We start from the raw sequence: 27,883 nt of genomic DNA, 5'->3' as shown, positions 1-27,883 counted from the left end.
TGTGTGTGTGTGTGTGTGTGCGTGTGCGCGTGTGCGTGTACCTGCGAGACCGCCGACAGCGCTGCCTGCGACGGATGCGGCGTCCACGGATGCAGACCGCTGGGGAGCGCCGATGGTCACCGGTACAGATGTCGACGACGACGACGACGTGGGCGGAGGCGGAGGGCGCTTGCCGGGGCGAGCAGGGGCTGTTGTTGTTGTTGTTGTTGTTGTTGTTGTTGTTGTTGTTGTTGTTGTTGTTGTTGTTGTTGTTGTTGTTGTTGTTGTTGTTGTTGTTGTTGTTGTTGTGGTGGTGGTGGTGGTGGAGGATGTAGATGGCAGAAAGGGGGGTGCTGGGAGAGCGGTGGCGGTGATTGTTGTTGTTGTGGTTGTTGTTGTTGTTGTTGTTGTTGGTGCAGACGTGAGGATTGTCGTCGTCGTTGTTGTTGTCGATGAAGATGATGATGTCGTTGTTGTCGTTGTTGCCGCTGCGCTGGTGGTTGCTGCTTCTGTTGTTGCTGCTGCGCTGGTGGTTGCTGCTTCTGTTGTTGCTGCTGCGCTGGTGGTTGCTGCTTCTGTTGTTGCTGCTGCGCTGGTGGTTGCTGCTTCTGTTGTTGCTGCTGCGCTGGTGGTTGCTGCTTCTGTTGTTGCTGCTGCGCTGGTGGTTGCTGCTTCTGTTGTTGCTGCTGCGCTGGTGGTTGCTGCTTCTGTTGTTGCTGCTGCGCTGGTGGTTGCTGCTTCTGTTGTTGCTGCTGCGCTGGTGGTTGCTGCTTCTGTTGTTGCTGCTGCGCTGGTGGTTGCTGCTTCTGTTGTTGCTGCTGCGCTGGTGGTTGCTGCTTCTGTTGTTGCTGCTGCGCTGGTGGTTGCCGCTTCTGTTGTTGCTGCTGCGCTGGTGGTTGCCGCTTCTGTTGTTGCTGCTGCGCTGGTGGTTGCCGCTTCTGTTGTTGCTGCTGCGCTGGTGGTGCCATCCGTCACAATCACTGTTCCGTCGAGGCCGGCAGTCAACCGCGACATGTACGTGAACGTGCCCTCCTCCTTGAACGTGTAGTAGAACGTGGCGCCCGGCGGCAGCTTGCCAGACCTGTGGTGCCATCGATAAACCACGCGTGTGTGAGGTGGACGCAGCGGCACACGCAAATGGGGCGGCAGGAGCAGCGATGGGTGGGGCCGTGTACGCAAATGCGTCTCGACAAACACACCGTCAGGCACTGCAGAAACGGGCGGAGGCCACGTGTACACGGATACTCATGCACACACACACACACACACACACACACACACACACACACACACACACACACACACACACACGTCCGTGCGCGTACCCGATTGAGTAGAACCCTTCGGAGTTAGGGGGCGAGTGGATGGTCTGGGGTTTGGTGCCCACGACTGTCCAGCGAATTGTGTCGCCAACCTGCCAAGCCAACAAAGCCAAGCAGATGTTTGCGTGTGAGCAGTTGACAAGTGCACCGCATGAAGCAAACGGCGATAGCACATGATCACAAGCGCGCACAAGCAGCAAGGCAGTCACCACACACACGCACACACACACACACACACACACACACACACACACACACACACACACACACACACACACACACACACAACCTCCAAGCTGTGCACTGTTGCTCAAGCAAGGTTTCGTGCCAGAGAAGCATGTGTTCAGGGAAAAATCCCACGAAAAGCATAGCTGGTTGGCGAGTGGCGACAGCGACAACGCGAGTAGCGTCAACAAGCGGGCGACGTGTGTGAGATATGCATATGAGACACAGATGTACAAAGCACGCCGCGCATGTGAAAGCGCATGTGGAGGCGCACAAATTCGCACATCCACAGCGGCAACTCACGCTTGAGACGGCGGCGTGCCGGCAGCGGCCCTGTGAGACGGCGCCATTGCTTTCAACGGAACCTGCAACGTCAAGGCGTAGTGGGGTGTGTATGGCGGTGAGCGATCACAACATAACAGTTTGCATGCGATGCTGATGGATTGCTGCTCGCACGCAAAGACAGGCAGATAAACCTGGCGAGAGAGAGAGATAAAACTACAGAGGCAAAATACATACACACAGACACAGACAGATAGACAAACACACACACACACACACACACACACAGGCACATACACACACAGCCACACCTCCTTGGTAGACAAGTTGGCAGCCGGCACAGAAGGGAAACTTATCGGCGGTTCGACCAACATCCAGGCAATCGAAATGGCCCACGCCACATGCCATCGGGTTTGTGCCGACTGTTGTCAAACACCAAAGGCAATGTGAGCTCAGGAAAGAGCAGAACACACAAGCGTGGACACCCAGCAGCAGAGCATGCTCAGCAGGGAAGACGGGTGACGCGATCGAGCAATCGCAGTTGACGCATGCGCAAGGCAACAACGCTGCTGTCGCAGACACGCGTTAACTCACGAATGCGAGGATAGCACCCGCCAGACTTGTAGCAAGGGCTTGACTTTGAGCAGCTCTGGCATCCTAATCGGCGATCAGCGAACCAGCAAGACACGCAGGGCGTAGCAACGTGCAACAACACATCAGGGGCACGAGACAAGGCCACCAATTGTAAACAAACGCAAACAAAAAGCAGTCCTCCCACCGAAACACAAATACGAAGCAACCGATGACCGATAGCAGGAGCTGACACAACGGTGGATCCCCCGACACACACAATGGCACACCTCCCTCCACCTTCGACGACAACCCAACACGTCTCTCAATCGTACCTTCGGGGATGTCCACAGCAAGCGCAGCTCTGCAAGCCAGAGCGCACAGCACCACCGCAAACAACGACGCACGCTCCATCTCCTATCGGTGGAAAATTATCACATATCATTCATGAAAAGCCGAATGTGTGTGTGTGTGTGTGTGTGTGTGTGTGTGTGTGTGTGTGTGTGTGTGTGTGTTTGGTGTGTGTGTGTCTTTTGTGTGTGTGCGTGTGTCTGCACACTTGCGCCTCTCCTGCCCCCCCTCTCTCTGTGTTCCTATGTGCAGTAGCACACAGCTATGGCGCGTCAGCAAGAGTCGTTTATATGTCAAGACAAGGCGAGCCGTAGCCAACGTCACTGGAGGGAGTCGCAGCAAGTGGAAGGGGGTCGCATGCGTTGCAGGGGGTGAAGAGTGAACAGATACACAGACACAGACACAGACACAGACACACACACACAGACAGACAGACAGACAGACAGACAGACAGACAGACACACCCACATACAGACACACACAGAAACAGACACACCCACACACACGCACACCCACAGAAACACCCACACCCACATACAGACACACACATACAAACGAAACGCGCATCAAGAGTGAGCGCCGTGCTTCTGCTCGTACTTCGCCCTGTAAGCGCGGGAGACCAGGCGTGCAATGCGCTGGCCCAGCACGGGCGCAATCGCCGCGTGGATGTGGCGCTCAGCGGCATCGGGGTGAACGTGATGTCCGGCCTGCAGCATGCTTGGCAGCGCAAGCACGCAGTGGTGGGCAACTTCCTGTGCCAGGGACTTCTCCGCCTTGAGCATCGTCAGCACCGCCAGCGCACACGCCGCACGCTTCGCCTGCTTCTTGCTCGAGCCCTCGCCCTCCACCACCACAGGGAATAGGTGATCCTCCATCGCAATTCGCGCGATGAACACGGGCCGCCCAGCCCCCATGGCACCGTCATCTGTCTCGGCCGGCGTGGATGACGCTGCATCATCCATCGGCCCCGTCTTCCTCGCGTCTGGATCCGTATCTGACTCAACGCCGATACGGCCGCCACCGCCATCAGCGCATCCGGTACTTACCCCCTCCCGCGCAAGCACAGGGGCTGGTGTTGCTGTGCCTTGGCGGTACGTGACATCGAGCTGTGCTTGATACGCGTCTGCCATCGACTTGAGCACCTGCGTCCACAGCGGCGTGTGATGCCCAGCCTGCTGCACCACATATGCCCGTCGCGCCGACACCCGCCCGCGCACCTCGTCACCATCCCCCTCGCTGCTGTCGTCATCATCATCCTCATCAACATCCTCAGCATCGTCATCATCATCATCATCGTCATTGTCATCGTCATCGTCACTGTCGACACCGCCTGCCGTCTGCATGGCGGCGTGGAGGGCGTGGAAGGCCTGCTGCGTATCGCCGCACAGCAGCCCAGACGCAACAAGGTGCTGCACAATCGCATCACTCGCCACGTCCACCGCTTCCCGCACCGTCACCTCCGCCTCGTCCTCTTCCTCCTGCTGCTGCTGTTGCGTGGTTGCCACACTGCGACCGCCACGTGTGCGCCCCTGCTGGCCAATGAGGGCGGTGGTCAGCCTGTTCCAGAACGACCCGCCCTTGCTTGTCGTCACGGCTGCACCCTGCGCCGCGTGCTTCGGGGTGGCCTCCCCAGACACCATTGCCGATGCTGCCGCGCTCCCTGGCAGCGGCGTCAGGGGCGGTGTCGCCTCAACTGCAACAGCCACCCCTCCTCTGCCAACATGCACGTGCCGGCTGCTGTGGCCGGTGGCGTTGGTGGTGGTGGTGGTCTTGATGGTGGTGGAGGTGGCGGTGATGGTGGCCTTGATGCGTGTGCTGACGGCGTCGTGCAGTTGCAGCGTCACTTCGCATCGCTTCACCCGTCGCCGCGCCAGCCGGTGGGGGTGCAAACGCACATGCACACGTGCAGGGGCCGTTGCTTGTCTTGATGGCACTGGTGCTGTGGTGCTCGCAACGCTTCGGCCTCCCGTGCTTGCTGCTCCTGTTGCTGCATCGTCATCAGCATCGTCATCATCATCGCTGATCACAATTGTTGCATTGCCCCCTGCTGTTGCCGCCCCCTTCTGCTGCTGCTGTTGTTGTTGTTGTTGTTGTTGCCGCTGATGATGATAGCTGTGGTGACGGTGGCGGGTTGGCTGCGCGCGTGATGGCCGCCTGAGGTGGAACACCTGCTCGTGCACCTCAATGTCGACGCCTGCCCCGCCGTCGTCATCAGCTACTGCTGCTGATGGTGCTGGTGCTGGTGCTGGTGCGACACCGCTGCCACCACGTGCGGTGATGGCTGGGGTGGTGGCAACGGTAGCGGTGCTTGCTCCTCCGTCCGAGGATGCTGTGGTGACTGTGACGTCCCAGCCACGCCTGAGGGCCTCAGCGGCGAGGAAGGTGGCAGCAACGCCGCCAGTTGTCAGCGCGCGCGTGTGTCTGTCGAGGCGCGAGAGAGCGAGGCGGTGGAAGTACCATGGCTCCACAGTCCACCCGTGCGGCTCATATGCGGCTGCACGGTACTTGAGGAACAGGCGCATGCACGCCTGAAAACGCAGTTGTATTGCGTAAGAGGAGGGGGTGGAGTTGGGGTGTTTAAAGTGGGGTGGAGTCAGGAGCCATCAGGCAGGTGGATAAGGAACAAGCCAAACGCAGTGCAGATGGATAAGGAACAAGCCAAACGCAGTGCAGGTGGATAAGGAACAAGCCAAACCCAGTGAAGCACACATAGAAACACACACACACATGCACACGCAAATACAACACATGCATAAGCAAATACATGCACACACGTACACACACGTACACACACGTACACACATGCAAACGCAAACACACACACACACACACACGTACGCACCTGTGCGTCCTCGACACTGCTGTGCCCCTGGTTTGATGTCTGGATATCGACGCCCAACAGTGCAGCTGACAGTGCCTTGAGCTTTGGCCGTTTCGTCACGGGCAGACCAGCAGCGGCACGCAGCGCGGGCACGTCGCTCGTGTCCCATATGGCCGCCCGCACCCGCAGCGGGTGGATGTGCATCACCTCAAAGTCGTTCTTGACGTCGTGGCCGATGACGATGGCGCCCTGCAGCAGGGCCTCCACCTTTGCCTTGATCGCCTCCCACGGCTGCGCCTGTCGCATGTGCCGCCGCGTCAGGCCGGAGTAGCGCGTGCGGAAGTCGTGGATCACCTGCATTGGCAGCACCAGTTCGTCCAGCACCACGTTGCACTGCTCGTCCACAATGCTGATGCGGCCCAGCGCGCTCGTGTACCGCGTGCCAACCATCTCGCAGTCGAGCGCAAACACCCGCCGCGTCGGGTCCTGGAAGATGTTCGGGCGGTTATGGTGGTGGTGGTGGCGGCGGCGGCGGTTATGGTGGTGGTGGTGGTGGTTGTGGGGCGGAGTGGTGCCGTACTGCTGCTGTGCAGCACCTGTATCAGCCACACCATTGCTGTCGCTGTCACTGTCACTGTCGGAGTCGTCCTCGCCATGGTCGCTGGTGTTGTTGTTGGCGCTGCTGTCCATTGCGGCGGCGGCGGTGGCGGTGGCGGTGCCCGGAGATGGTGTTGGCGGCGTGGTTGAGCGAGACGAAGACGAGGAGGCGGACGAGGATGGGGCTGATGCGCACGTGGACATGGCACGGCGTGCTGTGCGCCTGGCTTGCACATGGAGCGGGGACATGATGGGGCTGAGGGCGACCAGCGGAGAGGATGGCGCTGTTGCCGTGCCAATGTGGGAGATCTTTGCGCGCTTGTTGCGCGGGATTCCCCCGTCCCCAGTGATGATGCTCTCGTAGTCGTGCAGGTGCACCGTCTCTTTTCGCACGGAGATGCCACGCGCCGCAAAGAAGTCTGGTGGCAGGGTGATGGTGGGCGCAGTGTCCAGCCGCGGCTGCGGCTTGGAGGAGGCGGCGGTCGCGGTGCCATCAGCGTCACCCGCGGCCAGGGAGGTGCCACTCTTCTTCTTGTTCCTCCTGCGCCTGCGCGTCCAGATGGACGCTGTGGCTGTGCTGCTGCTAATGCTGTTGGTGTCGGACATGGTGGACTGTTGGATGGGTGATAATGTTACGCCTGCTAGTGCTGAAGGTGTTGTGGCTCTTGTCGTGGTTCTTGTCGTGGTTCTTGGTGCTGATAAGTTACGGTGGTGGTGAGTGTTTGAGACGGTTGGCGTGTGCGAGGAAGCGGTTGTTGTCGGCAGTGCCACCACGGGCTGACAAGATGGCGCTGTGCGACGCGCAACGACACCAGCGCGAAAAGCTGTGCTTCGGTAGATCGGGAAGAAGAGGAACGCACGCTTGCCTGCACTGCTCAGTGCAGCACGCATTGGAGCATGGGGAGGAAGGGGGACTGCTGAACGAGAGACACGCGGCGTGGTTGGTTGTTGGTTGTTCTGGTTCGTCTTCATCAACCTCGTGCACACGCATAAATGCCCATCGAATCATTTCTGGTGGTCGTGTGGGTATGTGTACATGATGTGACTTTTTGCTGCTGCTGCCACTGACACGAGCTCACTCACTCTGCGTGTGGTGCGGTGCCCACTCACAAGACACATCACATGAGATGCCTGCGTGTGCTCACATATGGTGCCTCACGTACTTGCAGTACACTTAAATTAGTTCTCACATGACACGATTAGAAGCAAAAGCAGACAACAAGGATACACAGCGATGGAGTCATGCACAGCGAAACAGGAAGCGACACCAACCAACCAACCAACCAACCACAAACACACACACAGACACACACACACACAGACACACAGACACACACAGACACACACACGCACAGGGACGCAAAGAGTAAATAGCGATGAAGTGATAGCTCGGCTTTGGTTCGTGTACAGGATATCATGCCTTGCTTGCTCTGTGTCAAGAGCTTGATGGCAGAGATGGCATGGCCTTGACAGCAGCCACCGCCAGAGGCTCGGGCACACGTGCTGCTGCTGCTGGCGCTGGCGGTTGTGTTGATGTTGTTGTTGTTGTTGTTGTTGTTGTTGATGATGATGATGATGATGTTGTTGTTGCTGTGGTGGTGGCGGCGACAGCAGCCGAGTCGGCCGTGATTGCCGTGTGTGCTGGTGCATCTATTGGTGCATCTGCTGGTGCACTGTCGCCTTGCGAAGCGAGCGATGGCGATCGTGGCGGCGTGGATGCCGTGGACGGAAGCATCTGCCGTGCGGGCGCAGTTGTGCTCACTGCCAACGCGCTGCTTGTAGGCGCTGTTGCAGGTATGGGAACACCAGGCTCTGGACCAGTATTGCTGCTGTCGTTGTCGTCGTCGTTGTTGTTGTTATTGTCGCTGATGGTACTGGCTTGCGCGCTTGTCTTTGCTCGCTTCGTTCCCGGTTCACCGTCGCCATCAGCATCGCCGCCGCCACACGAGAGGGAGGATGCCAGCAGCAGCGTCATTGCGGCAGGTCTGTGCGTGGTAGCAGTGCCGGCGACTTCATTCTTGGCGGCAACGGCCGTGTGCTTTGGCTTCTTGACCTCCACGCCAGCGTCTCCTGGTGTGACATCTGCTGCCTCTCCTGTATGTGTTGCGTCTGCTGCTGAAGTTGGGGCTGATGATGGCGATGGTGTTGATGATGGTGACAACAACAACGACGAAGTTGCTGGTGGCTGAGTCTTGTCACCACCCTTCACCTCAACTGTTTTCATCTCAACACCTTTCGTCTCACCACCCTTCACCTCCTGCTTTACTGTTGCCGCCGCTGCTGCTGCGCGTGCCTTTGCTGCTTTGCTGCGGCCGCGTGCGATTGGCTTCGCTCCGCCCGGCCGCGCCTTTGCCGCCCGCCGCGCCACCACCTCCTGCTTCCCTTCCCCCTTCAATACTGCTGCTGCTGCTGCTGCTGCTGAAGCCTTAGGTGTGCTCTTGCGTGGCTTCCTCGCTTGCTTCTGCGGCTGGTCTTGGTCAGTCTGCTTGGCTTTCGATGCACGTGATCGTGGCTTGGCAGCCTTTGCTCTGGCCTTTCCTTTCGCCTTGGCACCACTATCACCACCACCAGCACCAGCGCCTGGCTTTGCTGATGATGCTGCTGATGAGGAGGAGGGCCGCTTCCTCTTGGCCGCGGCAGTCTTGCTCTTGCTCTTGCCTGACGACGACAACGACGACGACGATGATGGCGATGATGGTGGGGATGACGATGACGACGGTGCGTTGGCGAAGCAGACGGCTGCGTTTGCTGCTGCCGCCGCTGTCACCTGCCGCGACTTGAGCCGTGGCGGAGGTGTCGGCGGCCTGGCGTCAGGATGGTGGTGGTGGTGGTGTCAGTGGGGATGATGTGAGGGTGGGGGAGGAGCGGATGTGCGGCAGGGCGTGTGTGTTGACCACAGAGGTAAACGGAACCGCACACACACACACAGACACACACAGACACAGACACAGACACACACAAACACATACACACAGACACACACACACACACATACACACACGAGTGAGCAAGCGAGCGAACCTGTCCCATTTGCAGTCGCGGAGGTCAGTCTTGGTGCGGTCAAAACACTCCATAATCACCGCCTCAATGCTGCGCGCGTGTGGTGAAATCCGGCAGAGGGTTGACGTGAGCGTGTGCATGTGCTCGTGAGCAGTTGGAACAAACGGAAACACAGAGCCCAAGAACAAGCACAGAGCCCAAGAACAAGCACAGGGACACACACACACACACAGAGCAAACACACACACACTCACAAACACACACACACAGAGCAAACACACACACACACTCACACACTCACAAACACACACACACACACAGCGCAGAGCACACAGGGCGTGCAACGTACTCTGGGGCGAGGTAGCTTGTCTTGTGGAGGCGGTTGCAGCGGTTGGCGGCGTTTTGCAGCTTTCGGCGCAGCCCGTGCATCAGATTCACGAGCTTGTCGTTAATGTCGTCTTGCATCGCCTGTGTTGGGCAATGGCGGATGGAAGGGGGTACGGAGCAGCGTGCACACGTGAGATGCGAGGAAAGGGAAAGCAGGTGTGCTTTTTGAAGGGTGAATGCTTGGCTGCGGATGTATGAATACACATACGCACAGACGCACACACACACACACACACAGACGCAGACACGTACAGACACAGACACAGACGCAGACGCAGATACACGGACGTTCACACAGACACAGACACACGCGCACACACAACCATGTACGTACGTCTGCGAGGGCGTCGACAACAAAGGGCTCAACGGTGTCAATGTCCAGCGGCACTTGTTCTTCCTCTTCCTCTTCTTGCTCCTTATCATCTGTGGCGTCAGCATCATCATCGTCGTCGTCGTCCTCCTCCTCCTCAACCTTGACCTTGCTGCCAGACTTTCCACCTCCGGTGTTGCGCCGAGAGGACGCCGAAGATCTGCTGTTGGAGCCGCGCTTGGCCTTTGCTGACCCCCGCTTGGCCTTGGCATTGGCCTTGGCCACGGTCTTTGCTCCTTGGCTGCCTGTGGGTGCAGCCACGGTTGCGGCCTCCTTGGGCTTGGCGGATCTCGCGCGAGACCGGGGCTTCGGCTTGGCCCTTGATCTTGAGGCGGCAGGCTTCTGCCGTGCTCTTGCGGTCGTCCTGGGCTTTGGCTTTGCGCGTGAGCGCTGCTGGGCCTTCGCAGGCAAGGTGGCGGTGGCGGTGGCGGTGGTCGTGGCGGCGGTTTCGGTATCTCCGTCCGCGGATTCGCCATTGCTGGCTGCGGCGGTTGATGGAGCAGTGGTAGCACCGGTTGCCGGTGTTTGTGACTCGCTCGTTGGAGAGGCACGCGCTGACGCTGATGCAGATGACGACGAGGCTGAGGCTGAGGCTGAGGTTGAGGCTGAGGTTGAGGACGATTGTCCCTCTTGCTGTTGTTGTTGTTGCTGCTGCTGTTGTTGTTGTTGTTGTGCGTCTTGTGCATGGACTACTTCTTGCGCCTCATCTTGCTCCTGCCCTCCTTCTTGCTCCTGTGCTCCATCCTTCTGTGCTCCAGCTTGTTGCTGTTGTTGTTCTTCGTGTGCATGTTGTTGCTGTGTGTTTTGTTGTAGCATGGCTGCTGTGCTTGTGTCGTGTTGGTGTGCTCTCTCCTCTGTTGGAGCAGCTTCCGTGCTACTGGAAAGCGTCGTGCTCGGCGCTACCACCGCCCCGGTCTCAGCCATGTTTGTTTGTCGTTGTGGCAGCTTTGGTGCTTGATGAGCGGGTCGTGTGTGGTGTGTGGTGGCGTGGTGTGTGGTGTGGTGTGTGGTGTGGTGTGTGGTGGTGTGGTGTGTGGTGTGTGTGGCGTGTGTGTCGCTCTCCTTCTTCTTCTCTTCACTCGCTTCACTCGCGCCAATGATAGTGCGATAATTGTCGATATTTTCAACTAATCGTCCATAGTTGAGGTAGTGGAAATCATGAGGGAATCATTCGCAAGGAACCCAATACAACGGGCCCACCCATCACAATTAAAAAAACTGCATTGGTTTGTTTTTTTCAGCCCTCTGTTACTTCTTCTGTTTTCTTGCTTGCAGCCGTCACGCAATCGTTCATTCTCTCCGTCATCATCATCACACTGGTACGTCTCCTGCCTGTGTGTGTGTGTTTGTGTGTGGATATGTGTGCGGGAAGACGGGTCAGTCGGCGAAACAAGAGGCAGAGCAGCGGAGTGTGTGTATTTGTGGGTGGCTGTGGGGCTATGTGTGTCTGCGCACACCACTTCCTTTGCTTCTTTTCTTGCATTCTGTTTTTGGCACTGTCCATGGTTCCATGGTTCCTCCTCCTTTGTTGTCTTCTTGTCGACCAGTCTTGTCTGGTGCCTTCCAGCCTCTCCGCGCACCTTCCGTGTTGCGTTCGTGTGTGTATTTTTGGGGATGATGATGATGATGCCATCGTCACCAGCTGGCTGGTGTCACACACACACCCACACACACGCACACACACACACGCACACACCGACACATCCCGCGCTTGCGCTTTTCCTCGCCTGCTCTTGTCATGTGTCATCATGCCATTGCTGTGTTGGCGTTCGGGTCACGCCCCTCCTCGCCTTGCTTGATGCGAGATGATTGCGTTGGCAGCCGTCTTGGGTTGCTTCTGTATTTTGGATTGCCTTTGCGTGTCTACGCTTTCTGTTTCGTTCGCGTCCCCCGCCTTTCCTTCCTTGGTGTTTGTTGACAAGGGCGATGACATGTTCATTTATCTTTTGCCATCACTGAGACCACAGCAAGCTACCACATTGCTGCACAGCCATCACGCCGACAACTTGCTTCCACGCACACTCACCCCTTTGATAACCTATTGATACGCATACACACACACACACACACAGATACCAACGAACCCAGTCAATCAAACACACACACAACAAACGCCAAGATGCCTGCCTACCTGAAGACCCTTGACGATTTCAAGAAGGCCATTGCCGAGGACTCTGTCGTCATCATCGACTTTACCGCGTCCTGGTGCGGCCCCTGCCGTATGATTGGCCCCGTCTTTGAGGTTCGTCAACCACCTAGTGTGTACGCGCATGCCTGATTGTTCTGTTTGTTTGCCTTCTTGTTTGCTTGTTTGCTTGTTTGCGTTCTTGTTTGCTTAGTTTGCTTGTTTGCTTTCTTGTTTGCCTGTTTGCATCATTTCAACCTTCCTGCATCACCCCTTCCCTCTCCCTCTTGCTCTTCCCTCTTTCCCCTCCTTCCTTCCTCTTCTCTCTGCCTTGCTCGTCTTCATTCCCACCTTTGCTTGCTCTCATTGCTCGTAACTCACCTCCATCTCCCAACGCCCCTCGCCCCCACCTTCCCCCGCCCCTTTCCTTCGCCATTGTTCTGTTGAGCAGAAGCTCGCCGGCCAGTACGGCACCATCAAGTGCTTCAAGGTTGACGTCGACGAGAACTCGGACGCCGCTGGTGAGGCGCAGATCCGCGCCATGCCCACCTTCAAGGTGTACAAGGCCGGCAAGCAGATTGACGAGCTCATGGGCGCCAGCGCAGAGAAGCTCGAGGCCATGTTCAAGAAGTACGCATAAGCGCACGCGCTGCCTCTCCGCCGGCCGCCGTTCGCCATCTTCCTCGTCATGTGTCCTTTCTGATTGTGTGTGTGGCGCGTTTGAACCTCGTTCACCGTCGTTCACTCCAATGTGTTTGTTTCCTTTTTGTTTCCTCATTTTTCACGTGTGGTAACTTGAGTGTGTGACCCACCGTTTATGCATGATGTGAGGACGCATGCATGCTGTGTGTTTAACAAACAACCAACCAAACACCTGCCCTCAACCCCCAACTTCAAAATATAAACACATCATCATCTGAAAAGAGCGAGAACAAGCACACAGGCGTGAACAAGCACACTGAGACAGCAACAAGAAGCATCGCAACGTGTGTCCACCTTGTCCCACACACACACACACACACACACACACACACACACACACACACACACACACACACACACACACACACACACACACACACACACACACACACACACACACACACACACGCACACACGCACGCACAACGCATCATGGGCGACAGGCTGAGATGAGGGCGTCGAGTGAGCGGAAGACGCGCTGGTGGGTGGTGAGCAGGTCGGCCGGCAGCGCAGCGCCCGTACGGTGGTGGTGGCCAACAACAGCAGCCACCTGGGATGCGTCCACCACGACCTTGCTCGGTGGCATGAGCACATTGCTGCCCAGGCCAAGCATGCGCATGAGCAAGGACACCTGGCCCAGCCCCGTGTAGAACGCAGTGAACACATGTGTCACAGCAAGGCGGTGGCGGCGGCTCAGGCCACCTGAACCCTCGCCACCGCCAACACCAACACCATCACCATCACCACTGCCACTGACACTGCCATGTTGCCCCTGTTGGTGCTGCATCTGCTGCGTCGCCGTGTGCTGCTGGTGTGGTGGTGTTGGTGCCATCGCCGCCAGCACGTCCTGCATCTGCACGCCGTCCAGCCGCGCGCACATGCAGAAGATGAGGGCACGCGAGGCAAACAGCATCGTGCTGTAGCTGTGGTGCGACGGCGCAACCACGCTCGCGGACAGCCACGCCAGCGTACAGGCAACAGAGTGCCACTGCGTGTACGGCAACTGGAGGAGGTGGTGCACGATGCGTGACACGTCGCCTGTGATGCGTCCCGTGTGCGGGTTGTATGCGCCCGCGCACATGGCCACCGCTAGCGTCGTCAGCAAGCCCTGCTGCACTTCCCTCGCTTCACCCTCACCCTCACCCTCACCTTCACCCTCACCACCAACGTGCACCTCCTTCTCCTTCTCTTTGTCCGGCTGCGCTGCCTGCTCACCACCAGCACCACCATCGCCACCATCGCCACCGTTGGTGACCTGCCCCGCCCGCCCGTGTGCTACCGCGAGTGCGAGCATATCCTCCGGTGTCGGATGCGCTGGTGGGGACATGTCAGCGCGCGTGGCAACCTCCACACGGCAGTTACGCCGCAGCACCTCCGTCCTGGTCGCCGGCACACGCATGCGCGAGCCAATGGCCAGGCGGTGGATGATGTTGCGCAGGTGCATCGACGCAAGCCAGATGGACGGCTGGTGGACGGTTGGGGGGAGGGGGAGTGACAGAGAGGGAGATGAGGAAGGAGGAAGAGGGGGGCAGATGAAAGAGGAGGGGGTGGGGAGGGAAGTGAGATGAGGGGAGGGAAGGACGAGAGGTGAGAGGGGGTGATGGGCATGTGGGTGTGTGAAAGGCAGGGAACGAGCAGAGAACGCGTTGAATCAGATCACAACAGCTAGCACAACTGACGGAGTTGCCACAACTGCAACCAGCGGCAACATGGAGGACAAACGACAATAACGAGAGCAACATGGGCAGCTTGGGGGCAGTCACGAGCATCAGCATGATCATCATGACTGCGGTCGTTCGCACAGTGAGTTTGTACCTGGTCTGTGTCCTCTGGTCTGCAGGACATGGCCTGTGTGCCGCTGTCAATGGCCGAGACGGCCTGGTCGCACACGCATCCCGACAGCATGAGCGGTAGCAGCGACGTCAGCGGCAGAGTGTAGCGGCGATAGGACGACACATATCCGCACGTGCCAACCAGCGACTCAACACCCTGCACGCATGCGTGTTGTGTGTGTGTGTGTTGGGGCGGAGAAGAGAGGGGAAGAAAGAGTTGTATACGGATGAGCGAGAGCATGAGCGCGGCGCAAAGGGCTGTGTGATGGAAGCCGATGCGATCGGGCGAATAGAACAATCGACACGTAAACAGACACGTAGGCAGAAAGGCAGACAAACACACACAGACACACACAGACACACACAGACACACACAGACACAGACAGTTGGTGTCTGCACCTCTGTGAGGGCGGGCGGCAGGTCCTTGAGCTTTGGGAGGCGGCGACCGATGGCGGCGATAATGTGGTGGGTTGAATCAAGCACATTGGTGCCCAGTGGAACACGCTGGCCAAACTCGCGCAGCAACGCAACCGCAGCAACAAAGTTGGCGCGATTCTTCAAGCCTGATGTGGCGACCGGTCAGCACAAAGTAAGCAGGTTGATCAGGCCGGGGGAGGGCGCTTGTGTGCAGAAGGAGAGCGGTACAACCAAGGAGGAAGGGGGTGCAGGTAGAGAGGGAGTGATCGGACACACACAAGACAAAGGCAGACAGACAGACACAGACAGACACACTCACACACACACAGACAGACAGACAGACAGACACACACACACAGACACACACAGACACACACAGACACACACATTACCGAGGGCACGTTGGCCGCCTGTGAGGACGGACTTGTGCTTGTTTGCGTCGCAGCCCACGAGGGAAGCTGCAACGAGAAGTGTTGGCCAGGGCGCTTCCAGCCGTGCGCAGAGTGCGTCCAGTGGTCGAGTGATGGCATGTGCACTCGTGTATGGCGCGCGCATCGTGTCTGGCAGGATCACGCTCGCCACGCGGCACAGGTAGAAGTCGCTGTCCGATGACAACTGCAATACATCACGAGTGAGGGTGTATGAGAAAGCGCACTGAAGGAGATGTGTCCGGTCTTGTGCTGTGCTGTGCAGTGCTGTGCTGTGCGAACCCACATGAACGAGGCGAAGCGTATTCGCGTGTGCGGAAACCACCCCCACGCAAGCAACACCTCCCCCCCCCCAACTCCCCACACCCACACCCACAACACACGTCAACGTACCACGTGCCAGTGGTATGGGTTTGCCTCGGCGACGGCGCGGATGGCACCGTCGGCCTCCTTCTCCGCGATGAGCACCTCCCACTTTGAGGCGCGGGCCGTCTCGATGACGAGGTTGATGGCGTGCGCGGGGCGGGGCACCGACATCTCGCCCTTGCTCATGGTGCTGATCTTCCTCGTGAGGCGGGCCTCGAGCGTGGCGAGCTTCCAGTCGTCCACGCCGCCATCCACAACCACGATGCCGGAGCACCCGTTTGCGTTGAGCGCGTGGAAGAAGGTGCGCAGGAAGCGCGAGAGTGTGGCCAGCTCGCCGCCCAGCAGCGTCATGCGCGGGTTCAGGAACGAGTACAGGAGCGAGGACGCGTCCACGATGATGCGAAGCCCTTGCAGCGGGTACGCCTCCACCGGCAGCAGCTGCTGCATCAGCTTCGTCAGCCCACGCACACCCATCTTTCTTGTCCCCTGCTCCGCGTGGCTCTCTCTGTGTGTGTGCGTGTGTTCACTGTTGCAAGCGAAAAAAGACCTTGCTGTCCGCTTGTTGCTCTTTCTTGCTTTTTCCTGCCCACAGGACGGACGACAACAGTCACACTCCACCCCGCTCGATCGGTTGATGGCACGCTTTCGCTTGTCACGTTCGTTCGGTTGAAAGGGGAAGGTGTTGCTTGGAAGAGGTCAACCCAGAAAGCACAGAAGAAGAAGAAGAAGAAGAAGAAGAAGAAGAAGAGGAAGAGGCGAGGACTGGAAGGGCTGGAGGATGGCACACCCACGAACCAACAGCAAAAACAGAACAACTCAGCTCAAAGACGATCGCGGTGTGTAACATAAGACCACACGTGGCGGCGAGCACATGTGAAGGGTCCGAGAAGGGGCCATTCCACCATGCGTCCCCGTTCACACGCAGCAACAACAACTACGTACACACACACACACAGACACCCCCAGCAGATACACCCACCCACATACACGAACCACAATCGACACGGCCATAACTCAAAAGACTCAAGTCAAGGCTTCGCCTCCAGCCCACGCACACACTCACGCAAGCAAGCGAGGGCGACGGTGAAGGGTGAGCCACCAACGAACACAGAGAGAGGGCCAGAACCCACGACAAGGAGGAAGAAAATGACATACGCGTTGCGACGACAAGCACAAACGAACAACGACAACAGGGAGGGACACCCTGCTTAATACTCCCACAGAGTGTTGACACCAGCAGAGGTACCCTCGGCCTTGAAGCTGCACAGGCGATTGCGAAGAAAAGGGCGGAAGGGGAGGGGGAGGGGAGAAGAGAGAAGCAAGGTGAGTGTTTTGAGTGGTTGGGAGGGGGGAGGGGGAGGGGGAGAACATGCAGGTAGGGAACTGGATCAAAGCACACTAAATCAAATTGGCTCTCCACGCATGCACACACACACACACAGACAGGCACGCACACGCACACGCACAGACAGGCACGCACACGCACACACACACGCACGCACACAAGTTACCACCACACCACACGACAAGCGAACAAGATGCGACGTACCCGCCGTTTTGCTGGCCCTGGAGGTACTTGCCCGACTCCACGTGCTTGATGAGGGCGTGTGTGGGGCGCACAAACTCAAACACAAAGTCTGTGGGGGCGGAGCTGTTGGCGGTGACACCGTCAACATCGACACCCCAGTACTTGCCGTCCTGTGTCTTGAGGTGGTAGAAGCCGTCCTTGTTCTCCAGGACAAACAGGTTGCCCGTGGCGCGGTTGCACTCAACACGGCCCGAGGCGCCCTTGAGGGCAACAAAGCCGTACTGGCCGCGGAGGAGGAGCGTTGGGCGGTTGATGATGGTGAGGGTGAAGAGGGTGGTCTCGGGGTCGCCGCCAGCGTTGGCCATGAGGGCACCAGAGGGCTTCACGTACACCGGGTTGCCGTTCTGCGCAATGAAGCGCACACGGTTGCCGGCAGAGTACTGTTGTTGTTGTTGTTGTTGGGGACAGGGGTTGCGCCCCGGGGGGGGGGATTTGTGAAGCGATGCGAGGCGGAGCAGCGAAAGGTGAGCGCGAAGACGACCGTGAGTGGTGAGGCACATTGGGAGCACACAAAATGCCACGCAAGGGTGCAAAGCAACTTCAGCAAACCAATTCAACACACACACACACACACACACACACACGCATGCCACACTCACGTCGACGGTGAAGGTGCAGTCGGCGTTGGGCGAGTCAGACTCGGCGCCGATGGTGCCGTCTGGCCGAACGGTCCAGTACTTGAGCTTGTTGGAGCGAAGGAAGACGTTGCCCTCGGAGGTGATCTCCATCTGGAAACGCTCAAAGTCGGTCACCTCGCGCTGGTCGGCCTTGACCTCAAAGCCGTTGCGCACAGAGACAAACTTGCCGCGGTTGTCTGTGATGATGAACTGGGGCTGCGAGTCCTGGATGACAAACAGCTCGTCCTTGGTCACCTTCTGCTTGTTGGTCTTCAGCACGCCAGAGCCGCCAACGCAGGACAGAAACTCTGCAAGGGTGGTTGTGTGAGTGAGTGAGTGCGTGTGTGTGTGTGTGAGTGTGTGTTGAAACAAGCAAGATGATGGTGAGTGGACACGAGTAAAGGTGTGGTGGGTGAAGCGAAAAGGCAAAACACGGCTCCACTGCACACTTGTTTCCAAATGCATGCATGCAACACACACACACACACACACACGCGCGCGCATGCACGCAACACACACGCTTTTCACAACTTACTGCCGTCAGAGTCGAGGAAGGAGACCTGGTTGTCGTGGAAGCCGAGGAGGAACTGGCAGTTGGCGTTGGGCTGGTCGACGAGGCGGCCGCTGTTCTCGAGGAACTTGCCGTTGCACGACTGGATGCCGTAGCGGCCATCCGGGTGGTCGTCGAAGAAGATGAGGTTGAGCAGGGCATCGTCGCCCCATGGGATGTCCTCGTCGCAGTGGAGCTCGTCGCCAGAGAGGTGGACGTAGCGCTTGCGCATGGAGTTGTACAGGTTGATTTGCGGGTGCATGGCGAGGTGGACCACCCAAAGGCCGTCGCCAGGCGCGGCAACACCCTCCTTGGCCTCGAGGAAGGCGCTGATGTTGGTGCCGGTGCCGTGGAAGTAGTAGTTCTTGGCGGAGATGAGGGCCCATGTGCCATCTGGCTGGGGCTGGATGGTCCACTGGGTGTCGGCGGAGGGGGACTCGGCGTCGCACTTGACGTTGCCGTCGTTGTCGCCGTACAGGTACTTGCCCAGGTACGAGCGCAGGTGCACGCTGCCATCCTCAGCAGAGATGAGGGTCCATGTCTGCTTCTGGCGCAGGGAGCCACCTGCAAAGTGTAGGAGAGAGAGAGGGGGGGGGGGACAACGTGGAGTGGAAGAGAACGTTGTGGTGAGAGTGTGCGTGTGCGCGAGAGACAAGAGGGGAGACGGCGAAGAGTGCGTGCGTGCGTACGTGCGTATGTGACGGAGAGGACACAAACGCACGCACAACGTCGCGCTCAGAAACAGCACACCGCCACCTTTCTCATATTTGTTGCGACTCACCGTTGACGTTGACGGCGTTGCCAAAGGCCTCCTGGGTGAGGTACTTGCCGGTGGCACGGTTCTTGAGACCGAGGGTCCACTCAAGAGCGTTGGGGCTGGACATGGCTGTTGGTTCAGACAACGGAGAGGAAGGGGAGCGGTGTGTGTTGTTGTTGTGCGGTGTGTTGTTGTTGTTGTGGTTTGGTCGTGGATGAAACGAACGAACGCAGGACAACGAAGGTGGTGCGATGCAAAAGGAAAAAAAAATGAGCGATGACAAGAGAAACAACTTGAGGTGGGGTGCTGGCACAAGTATGCTTGTGCTCGTGCGTGCAGCAACGTGGATGGTGTCGTGTGTGTGTGTCTGGTCAAGTGGGTGGCAGATGATTGTGGTTGTGGTGGTGCGTGCAAGCAAGCAAGAGAGCACGAGCTGTTGCTTGAGGTATTTTTGCTCGCACGCAACAAATGCTTTGTCTTTGATGATGGCTCGCGCGCTTTGCTCCCCATCATCACGCAAAGGCAAGAAAAGGGGGCGGTGGCATGGTGGCATGGTGGCTGCCAACGCACAAGCAAACAACAGAACAACAACACGCTGGCTGGCTGTGCTTGCAAGCAAGACGTTGTCGAGTCGACACAAAGCGTCGACGCCATCCATCCATCCATGTACAGCCACCACCCACCTCCATGACCACCAGCCACTACACATACACACACACACATACACACACACGCTGCTGGTGACAAAAACTTACCGAGGGTTGGAAGCTGAGCTGCGGGGGAGAAGGGAGAGGGCGAGGAGGTGTGGTGGACAAGTGGCGGTCGGAGCGATGCGGTGGCAAAACAAAACAAGCAGAGAGTGCCAGGAGAATGTAATGATGGCAGTGAGCACAGGCAGAGAGCAACAAGGCTGACTGAGAGAGGCACGACAAGAAGAACAACAAGAAAGAAGCGAGAGAGCAACGAAGCACAGGAAAAAAAAGGGTGGGAAAAGAAGCCAGAGGTTGTTGTTGTGCGGGCACTCTCGCTTGAGGGAAAGGGGGAAGGGGTTATTTTTTTGTTGTTTTTGTGTTATTGCTGTTGTGCCTGCATGCACGAGACCAGAAAAGCGGGCACCGCCCACCCTGACGAGATGATTGGCGTACGTCTTCGCAGAAAACGCAAAAATGCACAAACTCACACATTCCCTGTCAATGTTGACAGCGGTTTCCAAAGGAGGAAATCGCGCCGCAGAATTTTGCACAGTCAGCAGAAAACAAAACAGTGGAGAAAGGCGACAAACACTCGATGATGATGACAGAGCCAAAGGCAAAGCAGGCGAAACGTGGTGTGTTGTGTGCATGTGTGTGCGTGTGTGTGTGTGCACGTGTGTGTGCGTGTGTGTGTGCATGTGTGTGTGCACGTGTATGTGCACGTGTGTGTGCACGTGTGTGTGCATGTGTGGTTGTGAAGAAGAAAGAGAAGGCACTGACACTGACACTGACAGTGACACTGACACTGACACTGACAGTGACACTGACACGGCATGGCTGCACTGCTCTCACTGCGAATGCTCTTGCATCTGCCACTGCTGTGACTGCTCACACCGTCAACTGCCCACACCGTCAACTGCTCACGCCATCACGCTGACGATGCTCTGTTCTCCCTCACTCACAGGTGGAGCCCCGGTGTGCTACATTTCGCGGGTGGAGTCGTTCTCGGCGTGCCATCGCCTACACTCCATTCACCTCTCCGATGAGGAGAACAAGCGCATCTTTGGCAAATGCAACAACCCAAACGGCCATGGCCACAACTACAAAGGTATGGTTACCATGTGCATGCGTGTCTGAGGAAGGGAGGGGGGAGGGGAGGGAAGGAAGGTACTTGTATGCATGAGCTTCCACATAAATGCAGTCATGTTTGCATACCGACAAATGCAGTCATGTTTGTATACAGACAAATGCAGTCATGTTTGCATGCACTCAAGCACTTACTCACACACACACTCACACATACACGTACACACGCACACAACTGGCAGTGGAGGTAACGTTGCGCGGAAGTGTTGATCCTAAGACGGGCATGGTCATCAACCTCGTGGATCTCAAGCAATACATGAAGGTGTGTGTGCGCGTGTGCTGTTTGCGACATGGAGCACTTGCCAATCAGCACAGCGATGCATTCATTGCTGTGCTATGCTGTACCTTGCGTCTCTCGTTGCTGTGGCACAACCCGAATGGGATGTTTGCCTGTACCTACAGAAAGCCATCATGGACACGATGGACCACAAACACCTGGACTTGGATGTGCCCTACTTTAAGCACGTCGTCAGGTGAGCTGCCGTGTGATGTGTGCGCATGTTTGTGTGTGTGTGTGTGTGTGTGATGTGTGCGCATGTGTGTGTGTGTGTTTGGATAACCTGTGTGTGTGTGTTTGGATAACCTGTGTGTGTGTGTGTTTGGGTACTTGTGTATGTGTGTGCTTGCATGTGCGTGGTGCTTGCAGCTTCCCTTCCAACCATCCTCGCCCGTGACGCCCTTGCCTCAAGTCCCGCATCCACTGCATCTGTTGCCTTCTTTTTCATCTGCTGCCAGCACGACGGAGAACGTGGCCGTGTTCATTTGGGACCAGCTGCAGGAGATGCTCCCGGACAACGCACAACTGCACGAGGTGTGTGTGTGTGTGTGTGTGTGTGTCGCAACTTGTCTGATTTTGGCTGCACTTCTCCACTGAATGCGAGCCGCTTCTACTTTCTTACATGCACACACACACACATGCACACTTGCACAGGTCAAGGTGCACGAGACAGACAAGAACGTGGTCGTGTACAGAGGAGAGTGAACCGCAAGCCACTTCACAAAGGCAAATCACGTTATGCCAGATGTGGTAAAATCTGTCGATTAATTGTAAAAGATATCAACCAATCGTCATCATTGGCAAGAACGAGCAACACCCAAAAAGAGCACAAGACAAGAAGAGCAAGCGAGGAAGGAAGGAGCATCACGTGGGTTTGCTGCAGGGCGATATGATGGTGGCTATGATGATGCCCATGTTGTTGTTGGTGGTGCCGCCGTTGGTGTTGCTCTTTATTGTACTCATTGTTGTACGCGCGTGTGCGCATTTGCGCGTGTGTGCGTGTGCCGAGATATTTGCCACACTCTCACACACGCACACATTCACGCACACATTCACGCACACACTCATTCACACACATTCACGCACACACCTGTCCACTGTTTCTTTCGACCTTTTCCTGTTCCTCCTCGTGTTGTAGCGACACAAAGATACATACACCACCACAAGAGCACCATGGCTGAGCAGTTTGAGGACGAGACGTTCGCTGAGCGCGTCGCCGCGCTGCAGGAGATGTTCCCAGAGCCCGTGCGCAAGATGGTCTCTTCCGCCGCCTCCACCACCGCTTGGACCGTGCGTACTGTGCTGCATGCTCTGTTGTTTGTTGCGTGCTAGGTGTTGTGCATTGTTTGCTCCCAGATGTGTGCTCCCAGTGGTGTGCTGTGTGCTCCCAGTGGTGCGTTCTTGTATCTGCTGCCAATCCACCCTTCCACCTTTCACTTTCAATGTTCACTCACCGCACCAACCATGCTGCGTTGTTGTGGCGCAGGTGTCGAACGCATACACTTACGGCGGCAAGCTCCTTTGGATTCTTGCTTCCTCGGCACTTGTCCTCGGTCTCATCCCCCAGTACGAGTCTGATCAGGTCAGTGTGAGCGTGTGTGTGTATGTATGTGCGTGTGTGTGTGTCTGTGTGTGTGTGTGTCTGTGTGTGTCTCTGTGTGTGTCTCTGTGTGTGTGTCTGTGTGTGTGTGTGTCTCTCTCTCTCCATGCGTGTGTGTGTTTGCGTTTTGTGCGTGTGTGTGTGTGTTTGCGTTTTGTGCGGGTGCTTGATACGTTCAGGGGGTTGTGCGTGCAAGTCTTTGCTGGCCACCCGTTTGCTTGGTTACTTGCATGCGTGCACCTCAACGTGTGATCATGGACCTCTCAGCATCGTTTTCGGCTTGCTTCTCACGTGTCTTCTGTTCTGACATGATTGTTTCCTTCTCCACAGGAGCAAATGCAGGCACAGCAGGCGGAGAGCATCCGCATGCAACACCAACAGATGGTGCGTCCTTCAACAACAACACCAACAACAACACATGTTGCAGCCGTTCCCAAAACACACACACACACACACACACACACACACACACACACACACACACACACACACACACACACACACACACATGCACACACACATACACACACACATGCACACACACACACACACACACCTTCCTCCCCCCTCGCTTCACCGCAGCTCACCCTTGAACACCCCTTCCCCAACGCCGCCCATGTATGCTGCAGTTGACTGGCGGTGCGCCATCGTCCCAGATGGGCGCCGTCCCCGGCATGGCCCCCGCCCCGCAGCGCTCCTGAGCTGTGCACCCCCCCCCGGGGGCGCTCTTCGCTCCCCTCCCAATCCCCCTCTTGCCTCTCCCTCTCCTTCAAACACCCTCTTCCTCTATCAGCCATGATGAACCTGTCGACACGGCAGCTTCAGTCTCAATCCTCCACTGTATTCTCTTCCTCTCATTCATTCTCTCCAAGAACTGAGTGCACACTCTCCACACCCAATCCAACAGCCCCCTCCTCTCTCCCCCCTCTCGCTCTATCTTAGTCGTCCTGTGCGTCCTGTGTCGTTTGTGCCATTGTTCGTCCACGTGTGTGCGTAAGTGTGCGCATGTGTTCGTGTACACGTGTGGTTTGTGCACACGCATGTCTGTGTAGTGTGGTGGTTTGCCTGTGCGTCCTGATTAAAGCTTGCAGTTTCGCCCATCATCACCACAGTTGCTAATGGCGCAAACCATGGATGCATCAAATTCCGCGCGCGCGCGTGTGTGTTGTTCGTCTTGTTTACTGGTTGATGTGTGCGGTCAAAGCACGGGAGCACACAGCCCATCATCAGAGTCAGCTACCACCCTCATCGCCCACCAGATCGCATCCCCCAACAACCGCGCCCCCTCTCGTCACTTATCATCCCCCCCCACTACACAACCAACAACCCATCGCGTGGCTGTGCCCACACGAACAGAAAAGAGGAAAAAGAAGAAGAAGGAGAAGGAAGATGCAGCAGCAGCAGCAGCAGCAGCAGCAGCAGCAGCAGTCGCGTGTCTCACGTGCGCTTTGCCCGCTTCTTGGGCTGGTTCTCGTCAGCATCAGCATCAGCATCAGCATCACCGTCCTCGGCACTGCCTTCCTCCTCAGCCTTCTTCTTGGCGCTGCGCGTCGTGCGGCGGGTTGCACGCGTGGCAGGCTTCTTGTCTTCCTCCTTCTCCTCCTCCTTGTCTTCCTTCTTGTCTTCCTCCTTCTCCTCCCCCTTGTCTTCCTCCTTGTCTTCTTCCTTGTCTTCTTCCTGTCCGTCCTCTCCCTTCTTCTCCTCGTCCTTGGCTGTTGCGGCTCCAAACTTGAAGCCGCCCGTCGCTGCCGGCTTGGAGGTGCTCGTGCTTGCTCCAAACTTGAACCCGCCTGGCCACCAACATCACAGCAATACCCCGCAAGTGAGCAGAAATGGGTCACAGCAGCCATGAAGGAGTGCGCGGGGAAGAAGCAGCTTCACGATCAAGCAGCAAAGCAATGCTCACACAGACACAGGAACAGACACACATCTACACACACACACACACATCTGCACACACTCACACACATCTACACACACACTCACACACACACATCTACACACACACACACACACACACACATGAACGCCCGCACACCTACACAGACGGACACTGGAACGCACCGGAAGCGGGCTTGGTGGTTGCTGTGGATGAAGAGGCGCCAAACTTAAAGCCGCCAGTGGTTGCGGGGGTCGTTGTAGATGATGACTTGCTGGCGCCAAACTTGAACCCGCTGGAAGGCGCAGCCGTACCTGCGGTGCTGCTCGTGCTGGCACCAAACTTGAATGCGGGCTTGGCAGCGGTCTCACCAGCACTTGCATCGGCAGATGCTGCCTCCTTCACACCAGAGGTACCAGGCCGCGCGGCCTCGCAGGCACGGCACTTGTCCACGTCCAGTGGGTTTCCAGAGTAGCATGCAGAGCATGTCCACTGCTGCTTGGCCTTGGCCCAGATGGAGGATCCGCCAGTGGTGGCTGGCTTGCCGCTCGTCGTGGCGGTGCTGTTGTTGCTGGCGTCCTTGGTGGTAGCGTCTTTGCCATCACCGGCCTTGGTGCTTGCGCCAAACTTGAACGCAGGCTTCTTGTTGTCACCGGCAGCGTCCGCGCCTGTGGTGGCGGAGGCTGGCTTCTTCGTGGCATCTGCTGCGGCTGTCCCTGGCCGAGCAGCCTCGCACGCGCGGCACTTGTTCACGTCCAGTGGGTTCCCAGAGTAGCACGTGGTGCACGTCCACTGCTGCTTGGCCTTGGCCCAGATGGAAGACATTGTTACCGCTGCTCTTGGTGGTATGTGTGCACGTGTGTGGGTGTGGTGGGAAGGGAGGCACGGGAAAGGGTGAAGACACGGTGACCGTGAGAGAGAGCGAGAGAGAGCAAAGGCTGTGTCGCGTGTGTTTCTTGTCGCGTGTCTGTTCTGTTGTCGCGTGCGCCTGTGCTGTTGTTGTCTTTGGTGTTTGGATATTGGCCGTTGAAAATAAATGCTGACTCAGATGATATGAAAGCAAACCACAAAAGACAACAACGCGCCTTGAATGGATCGCACACAACAACGCGCCGCAACGCTTCCAATAACGGCACATACACACGTGTGCGCTGCCATCAGAAGCAGAAGAAGCAAAGCTGTCAGATCAGATCAGAAGCTCACACTCACAAGAAGGAAGATGGTTGAGAGAATAAGCATGGAGGAGGGTGATGATGGGAAAAAGGCCGCAACGGCCAACCATGGGGACAAGGGAGGTCGCCTTGCGGCAGAGCTGTTGGGCGGCACCGTCGGTGGCATCTTGCAGGTCCTTGTGGGTCACCCCCTCGACACTGTGAAGGTGTGTGATGGTGTGTGTGTGTGTGTGATGGTGTGTGTGATGGTGTGTGTGATGGTGTGTGTGATGGTATGTGAGTGTATTTGTATGTGTGTGTTTATGTTCGAGTGTGTGTGTGTGTGTGTGTGTGTGTGTTTATGTGCGAGTGTGTGTGTGTGTGATGGCGATGATCGTGAGATTGTGGTGGTGATGTCATTGCTCATCGATTATCCACACTCACGCACACACACACACACACACACACACACACACACACACACACCATTGCGCGCATACACACACATGCACCTCTCATTCGTCATGTCTCCCCCCCCCCCATGTGCCCGCAGGTCCGCATGCAAAGTAGCAGCTACTATCGTGGCGTATGGCACTGCATGTCAGAGACGGCACAGAAAGAGGTGCGTGCATGTGACCTGACCTATGAGAACACTTGTGGTACTTGTGGCGGTTCTTGCATGTGTGTTATGTGTTTTGATGTCGCTCCTCCTCGCCCCTCTCTCACCCTCGCTCGTTCGACCATATTCTCCCAACGGTACCCATCACGCATCACGTTCCTCCAGGGCCTGCGAGGCTTCTACAAGGGCGTTGGTCCGCCCATCGTCATGTCCGGTGCGTTGAACGCCGCCCTCTTCGGCACCAACGGCTTTATGAAGCGTGTGGTGGCGACCGCTTTCGACACCAGACCCGACGCGCTTTCCATGCCGCAAGTGGTTCTTGCTGCCGTCATGACTGCTCCCGTCTACTGCACCATCCTTGCGCCCGTCGAAATGATCAAGTGCCGCCTCCAGGTGCATGATTTGTGTGTGTGTGTGTATGTGTGTGTGTGTGTGTTTGAGTCAGTGTGTGTGTGAGTGTGTGTGAGTCAGTGAGAGAGAGTGTGTGTATGTGTGTGCGTGTGTGTGCGTGTGTGAGTCAGTGTGTGTGAGTGTGTATGTGCGTGCGTGTGCGTGAGTCAGTGAGTGTGTGCGTGTGCGCGCGCACAACGAGCCTGTGCAAAACTTTCCAGCAGTCGTGTGTGTGCTTTCAGCTGCGCTGGTCTTGTCATCGCCTTCTCGCTCGCTCATGCGTTTGTCTCACTTACGACTCTTGCGATTCTTGCTGCCTCATCTACACACGTGTTCACGTGTTGATCTCCGCAGGTGCAGCGGTTTGGAGCCAAGCGGCAGTACAGCGGTCCTTTTGATGTTATTCGTCAGACCATCGCGCATGATGGCATCAAGGGCATCTTTGCAGGATACAGAATCACCGTCCTCACACGTACGTGTGTGCTGGTGCTGCACTGCTGGTGATCCTGCGGTTGTGCTACCACCAGTGCACTCGACACCATGAACCATGCCCTGTGTTCGCACCATTGTGTTTTGCATCGCTGTGAATTGCATCATCATCATCATCATCATCATCATCATCGTCATCATCATCTTCATCATCTCATGCTCCTTTGCGTGCATGCACTCGGTGCCGTAATCGCTCAGGTCTTGTTGGATCTCCATTTTATTTTGTATCGTACGAGTTTGTCAAGAAGCAGCTGCTGGTGAGTTGTTGTTGCGCGCGCGCGCGCGCGCGCGCGCGCGCGTGTGTGTGTGTGTGTGTGTGTGTGTGTGTGTGTGTGTGTGTGTGTGTGTGCGTG

General features: G+C 57.1%; 10 protein-coding genes across 11 annotated transcripts; 4 read left to right on the top strand and 6 right to left on the bottom strand.

Moving 5' to 3' along the window:
- Window positions 1-116: 116 nt before the first annotated feature.
- On the bottom strand, window positions 117-2,216 carry PTSG_13002 (uncharacterized protein; the record flags this gene model as incomplete). Its single annotated transcript, XM_004988413.1, has 5 exons — window positions 117-929; window positions 961-1,060; window positions 1,305-1,393; window positions 1,830-1,891; window positions 2,120-2,216. The coding sequence occupies 5 exons, from the start codon at window positions 2,214-2,216 to the stop codon at window positions 117-119; spliced, it is 1,161 nt and encodes a 386-aa protein (XP_004988470.1).
- Window positions 2,217-3,166: 950 nt separating this feature from the next.
- On the bottom strand, window positions 3,167-7,112 carry PTSG_10133 (RNA exonuclease 4). Its single transcript, XM_004988412.1, has 2 exons — window positions 5,572-7,112; window positions 3,167-5,257 (listed from the first exon to the last, which is right to left on the bottom strand). The coding sequence occupies exons 1-2, from the start codon at window positions 7,036-7,038 to the stop codon at window positions 3,296-3,298; spliced, it is 3,429 nt and encodes a 1,142-aa protein (XP_004988469.1). The 5' UTR covers window positions 7,039-7,112; the 3' UTR covers window positions 3,167-3,295.
- Window positions 7,113-7,298: 186 nt separating this feature from the next.
- PTSG_10132 (uncharacterized protein) lies at window positions 7,299-10,927 on the bottom strand. Its single transcript, XM_004988411.1, has 4 exons — window positions 9,869-10,927; window positions 9,497-9,615; window positions 9,169-9,237; window positions 7,299-8,951 (listed from the first exon to the last, which is right to left on the bottom strand). The coding sequence occupies exons 1-4, from the start codon at window positions 10,826-10,828 to the stop codon at window positions 7,583-7,585; spliced, it is 2,517 nt and encodes an 838-aa protein (XP_004988468.1). The 5' UTR covers window positions 10,829-10,927; the 3' UTR covers window positions 7,299-7,582.
- Window positions 10,928-11,187: 260 nt separating this feature from the next.
- On the top strand, window positions 11,188-12,983 carry PTSG_10131 (thioredoxin). The gene is made up of 3 exons (XM_004988410.1): window positions 11,188-11,223; window positions 11,977-12,146; window positions 12,481-12,983. The coding sequence occupies exons 2-3, from the start codon at window positions 12,024-12,026 to the stop codon at window positions 12,667-12,669; spliced, it is 312 nt and encodes a 103-aa protein (XP_004988467.1). The 5' UTR covers window positions 11,188-11,223; window positions 11,977-12,023; the 3' UTR covers window positions 12,670-12,983.
- Window positions 12,984-13,113: 130 nt separating this feature from the next.
- Window positions 13,114-16,304, bottom strand: PTSG_10130 (uncharacterized protein). The gene is made up of 5 exons (XM_004988409.1): window positions 15,803-16,304; window positions 15,374-15,596; window positions 14,964-15,127; window positions 14,547-14,720; window positions 13,114-14,196 (listed from the first exon to the last, which is right to left on the bottom strand). Exons 1-5 carry the CDS (start codon window positions 16,247-16,249, stop codon window positions 13,162-13,164), a joined length of 2,043 nt encoding a protein of 680 aa, XP_004988466.1. The 5' UTR covers window positions 16,250-16,304; the 3' UTR covers window positions 13,114-13,161.
- Window positions 16,305-16,387: 83 nt separating this feature from the next.
- Window positions 16,388-20,259, bottom strand: PTSG_10129 (retinal fascin). The gene is made up of 6 exons (XM_004988408.1): window positions 20,043-20,259; window positions 19,312-19,416; window positions 18,516-19,094; window positions 17,963-18,288; window positions 17,325-17,743; window positions 16,388-17,035 (listed from the first exon to the last, which is right to left on the bottom strand). The coding sequence occupies exons 2-6, from the start codon at window positions 19,412-19,414 to the stop codon at window positions 16,984-16,986; spliced, it is 1,479 nt and encodes a 492-aa protein (XP_004988465.1). The 5' UTR covers window positions 19,415-19,416; window positions 20,043-20,259; the 3' UTR covers window positions 16,388-16,983.
- Window positions 20,260-20,535: 276 nt separating this feature from the next.
- PTSG_10128 lies at window positions 20,536-22,195 on the top strand. Of its 2 annotated transcripts, none has more exons than XM_004988407.1 (6): window positions 20,536-20,614; window positions 20,944-21,087; window positions 21,308-21,387; window positions 21,528-21,598; window positions 21,861-21,936; window positions 22,057-22,195. In XM_004988407.1, the coding sequence occupies exons 1-6, from the start codon at window positions 20,575-20,577 to the stop codon at window positions 22,105-22,107; spliced, it is 462 nt and encodes a 153-aa protein (XP_004988464.1). In that variant the 5' UTR covers window positions 20,536-20,574; the 3' UTR covers window positions 22,108-22,195. The 2 variants fall into 2 exon arrangements, with proteins under 2 accessions (XP_004988464.1, XP_004988463.1); XM_004988406.1 differs by having other exon boundaries at window positions 21,772-21,936.
- Window positions 22,196-22,575: 380 nt separating this feature from the next.
- Window positions 22,576-23,703, top strand: PTSG_10127 (uncharacterized protein; the record flags this gene model as incomplete). The annotated part of the gene is made up of 4 exons (XM_004988405.1): window positions 22,576-22,692; window positions 22,889-22,984; window positions 23,333-23,386; window positions 23,632-23,703. 4 exons carry the CDS (start codon window positions 22,576-22,578, stop codon window positions 23,701-23,703), a joined length of 339 nt encoding a protein of 112 aa, XP_004988462.1.
- Window positions 23,704-24,166: 463 nt separating this feature from the next.
- Window positions 24,167-25,706, bottom strand: PTSG_10126 (uncharacterized protein; the record flags this gene model as incomplete). Its single annotated transcript, XM_004988404.1, has 2 exons — window positions 24,167-24,792; window positions 25,067-25,706. The coding sequence occupies 2 exons, from the start codon at window positions 25,704-25,706 to the stop codon at window positions 24,440-24,442; spliced, it is 993 nt and encodes a 330-aa protein (XP_004988461.1). The 3' UTR covers window positions 24,167-24,439.
- A 265-nt stretch (window positions 25,707-25,971) lies between these two features.
- PTSG_10125 (uncharacterized protein) lies at window positions 25,972-27,585 on the top strand (the record flags this gene model as incomplete). Its single annotated transcript, XM_004988403.1, has 5 exons — window positions 25,972-26,259; window positions 26,586-26,654; window positions 26,817-27,044; window positions 27,396-27,513; window positions 27,569-27,585. 5 exons carry the CDS (start codon window positions 25,972-25,974, stop codon window positions 27,583-27,585), a joined length of 720 nt encoding a protein of 239 aa, XP_004988460.1.
- Window positions 27,586-27,883: the final 298 nt, after the last annotated feature.

This window comes from Salpingoeca rosetta (assembly GCF_000188695.1).
Source record: "Salpingoeca rosetta unplaced genomic scaffold supercont1.35, whole genome shotgun sequence".
Taxonomy (NCBI): Eukaryota; class Choanoflagellata; order Craspedida; family Salpingoecidae; genus Salpingoeca; species Salpingoeca rosetta.
This window is presented reverse-complemented; position numbering and strand designations above follow the sequence as displayed.

Excerpts from the sequence above, each read along its gene's own strand:
- PTSG_10133 (XM_004988412.1), bottom strand. The coding sequence starts at position 7,038 with ATGCGTGCTGCACTGAGCAGTGCAGGCAAGCGTGCGTTCCTCTTCTTC. Across the intron at positions 5,258-5,571 it reads GCAGTGTCGAGGACGCACAG|GCGTGCATGCGCCTGTTCCT; the intron begins GTGCGTACGTGT and ends CTGCGTTTTCAG.
- PTSG_10128 (XM_004988407.1), top strand. The coding sequence starts at position 20,575 with ATGATGATGACAGAGCCAAAGGCAAAGCAGGCGAAACGTG. Across the intron at positions 21,599-21,860 it reads TACTTTAAGCACGTCGTCAG|CACGACGGAGAACGTGGCCG; the intron begins GTGAGCTGCCGT and ends ATCTGCTGCCAG. Across the intron at positions 21,937-22,056 it reads ACAACGCACAACTGCACGAG|GTCAAGGTGCACGAGACAGA; the intron begins GTGTGTGTGTGT and ends ACACTTGCACAG.
- PTSG_10131 (XM_004988410.1), top strand. The coding sequence starts at position 12,024 with ATGCCTGCCTACCTGAAGACCCTTGACGATTTCAAGAAGGCCATTGCC. Across the intron at positions 12,147-12,480 it reads TGATTGGCCCCGTCTTTGAG|AAGCTCGCCGGCCAGTACGG; the intron begins GTTCGTCAACCA and ends TCTGTTGAGCAG.
- PTSG_10132 (XM_004988411.1), bottom strand. The coding sequence starts at position 10,828 with ATGGCTGAGACCGGGGCGGTGGTAGCGCCGAGCACGACGCTTTCCAGT. Across the intron at positions 9,616-9,868 it reads TTGTCGACGCCCTCGCAGAC|GCGATGCAAGACGACATTAA; the intron begins GTACGTACATGG and ends TGCCCAACACAG. Across the intron at positions 8,952-9,168 it reads CGCGACTGCAAATGGGACAG|GCCGCCGACACCTCCGCCAC; the intron begins GTTCGCTCGCTT and ends TCCTGACGCCAG.
- PTSG_10130 (XM_004988409.1), bottom strand. The coding sequence starts at position 16,249 with ATGGGTGTGCGTGGGCTGACGAAGCTGATGCAGCAGCTGCTGCCGGTG. Across the intron at positions 14,721-14,963 it reads TGCCGCCCGCCCTCACAGAG|GGTGTTGAGTCGCTGGTTGG; the intron begins GTGCAGACACCA and ends GCATGCGTGCAG. Across the intron at positions 14,197-14,546 it reads GACCAGAGGACACAGACCAG|CCGTCCATCTGGCTTGCGTC; the intron begins GTACAAACTCAC and ends ACCGTCCACCAG.
- PTSG_10129 (XM_004988408.1), bottom strand. The coding sequence starts at position 19,414 with ATGTCCAGCCCCAACGCTCTTGAGTGGACCCTCGGTCTCAAGAACCGT. Across the intron at positions 19,095-19,311 it reads CAACGCCGTCAACGTCAACG|GTGGCTCCCTGCGCCAGAAG; the intron begins GTGAGTCGCAAC and ends TACACTTTGCAG. Across the intron at positions 17,744-17,962 it reads ACTGCACCTTCACCGTCGAC|TACTCTGCCGGCAACCGTGT; the intron begins GTGAGTGTGGCA and ends CAACAACAACAG.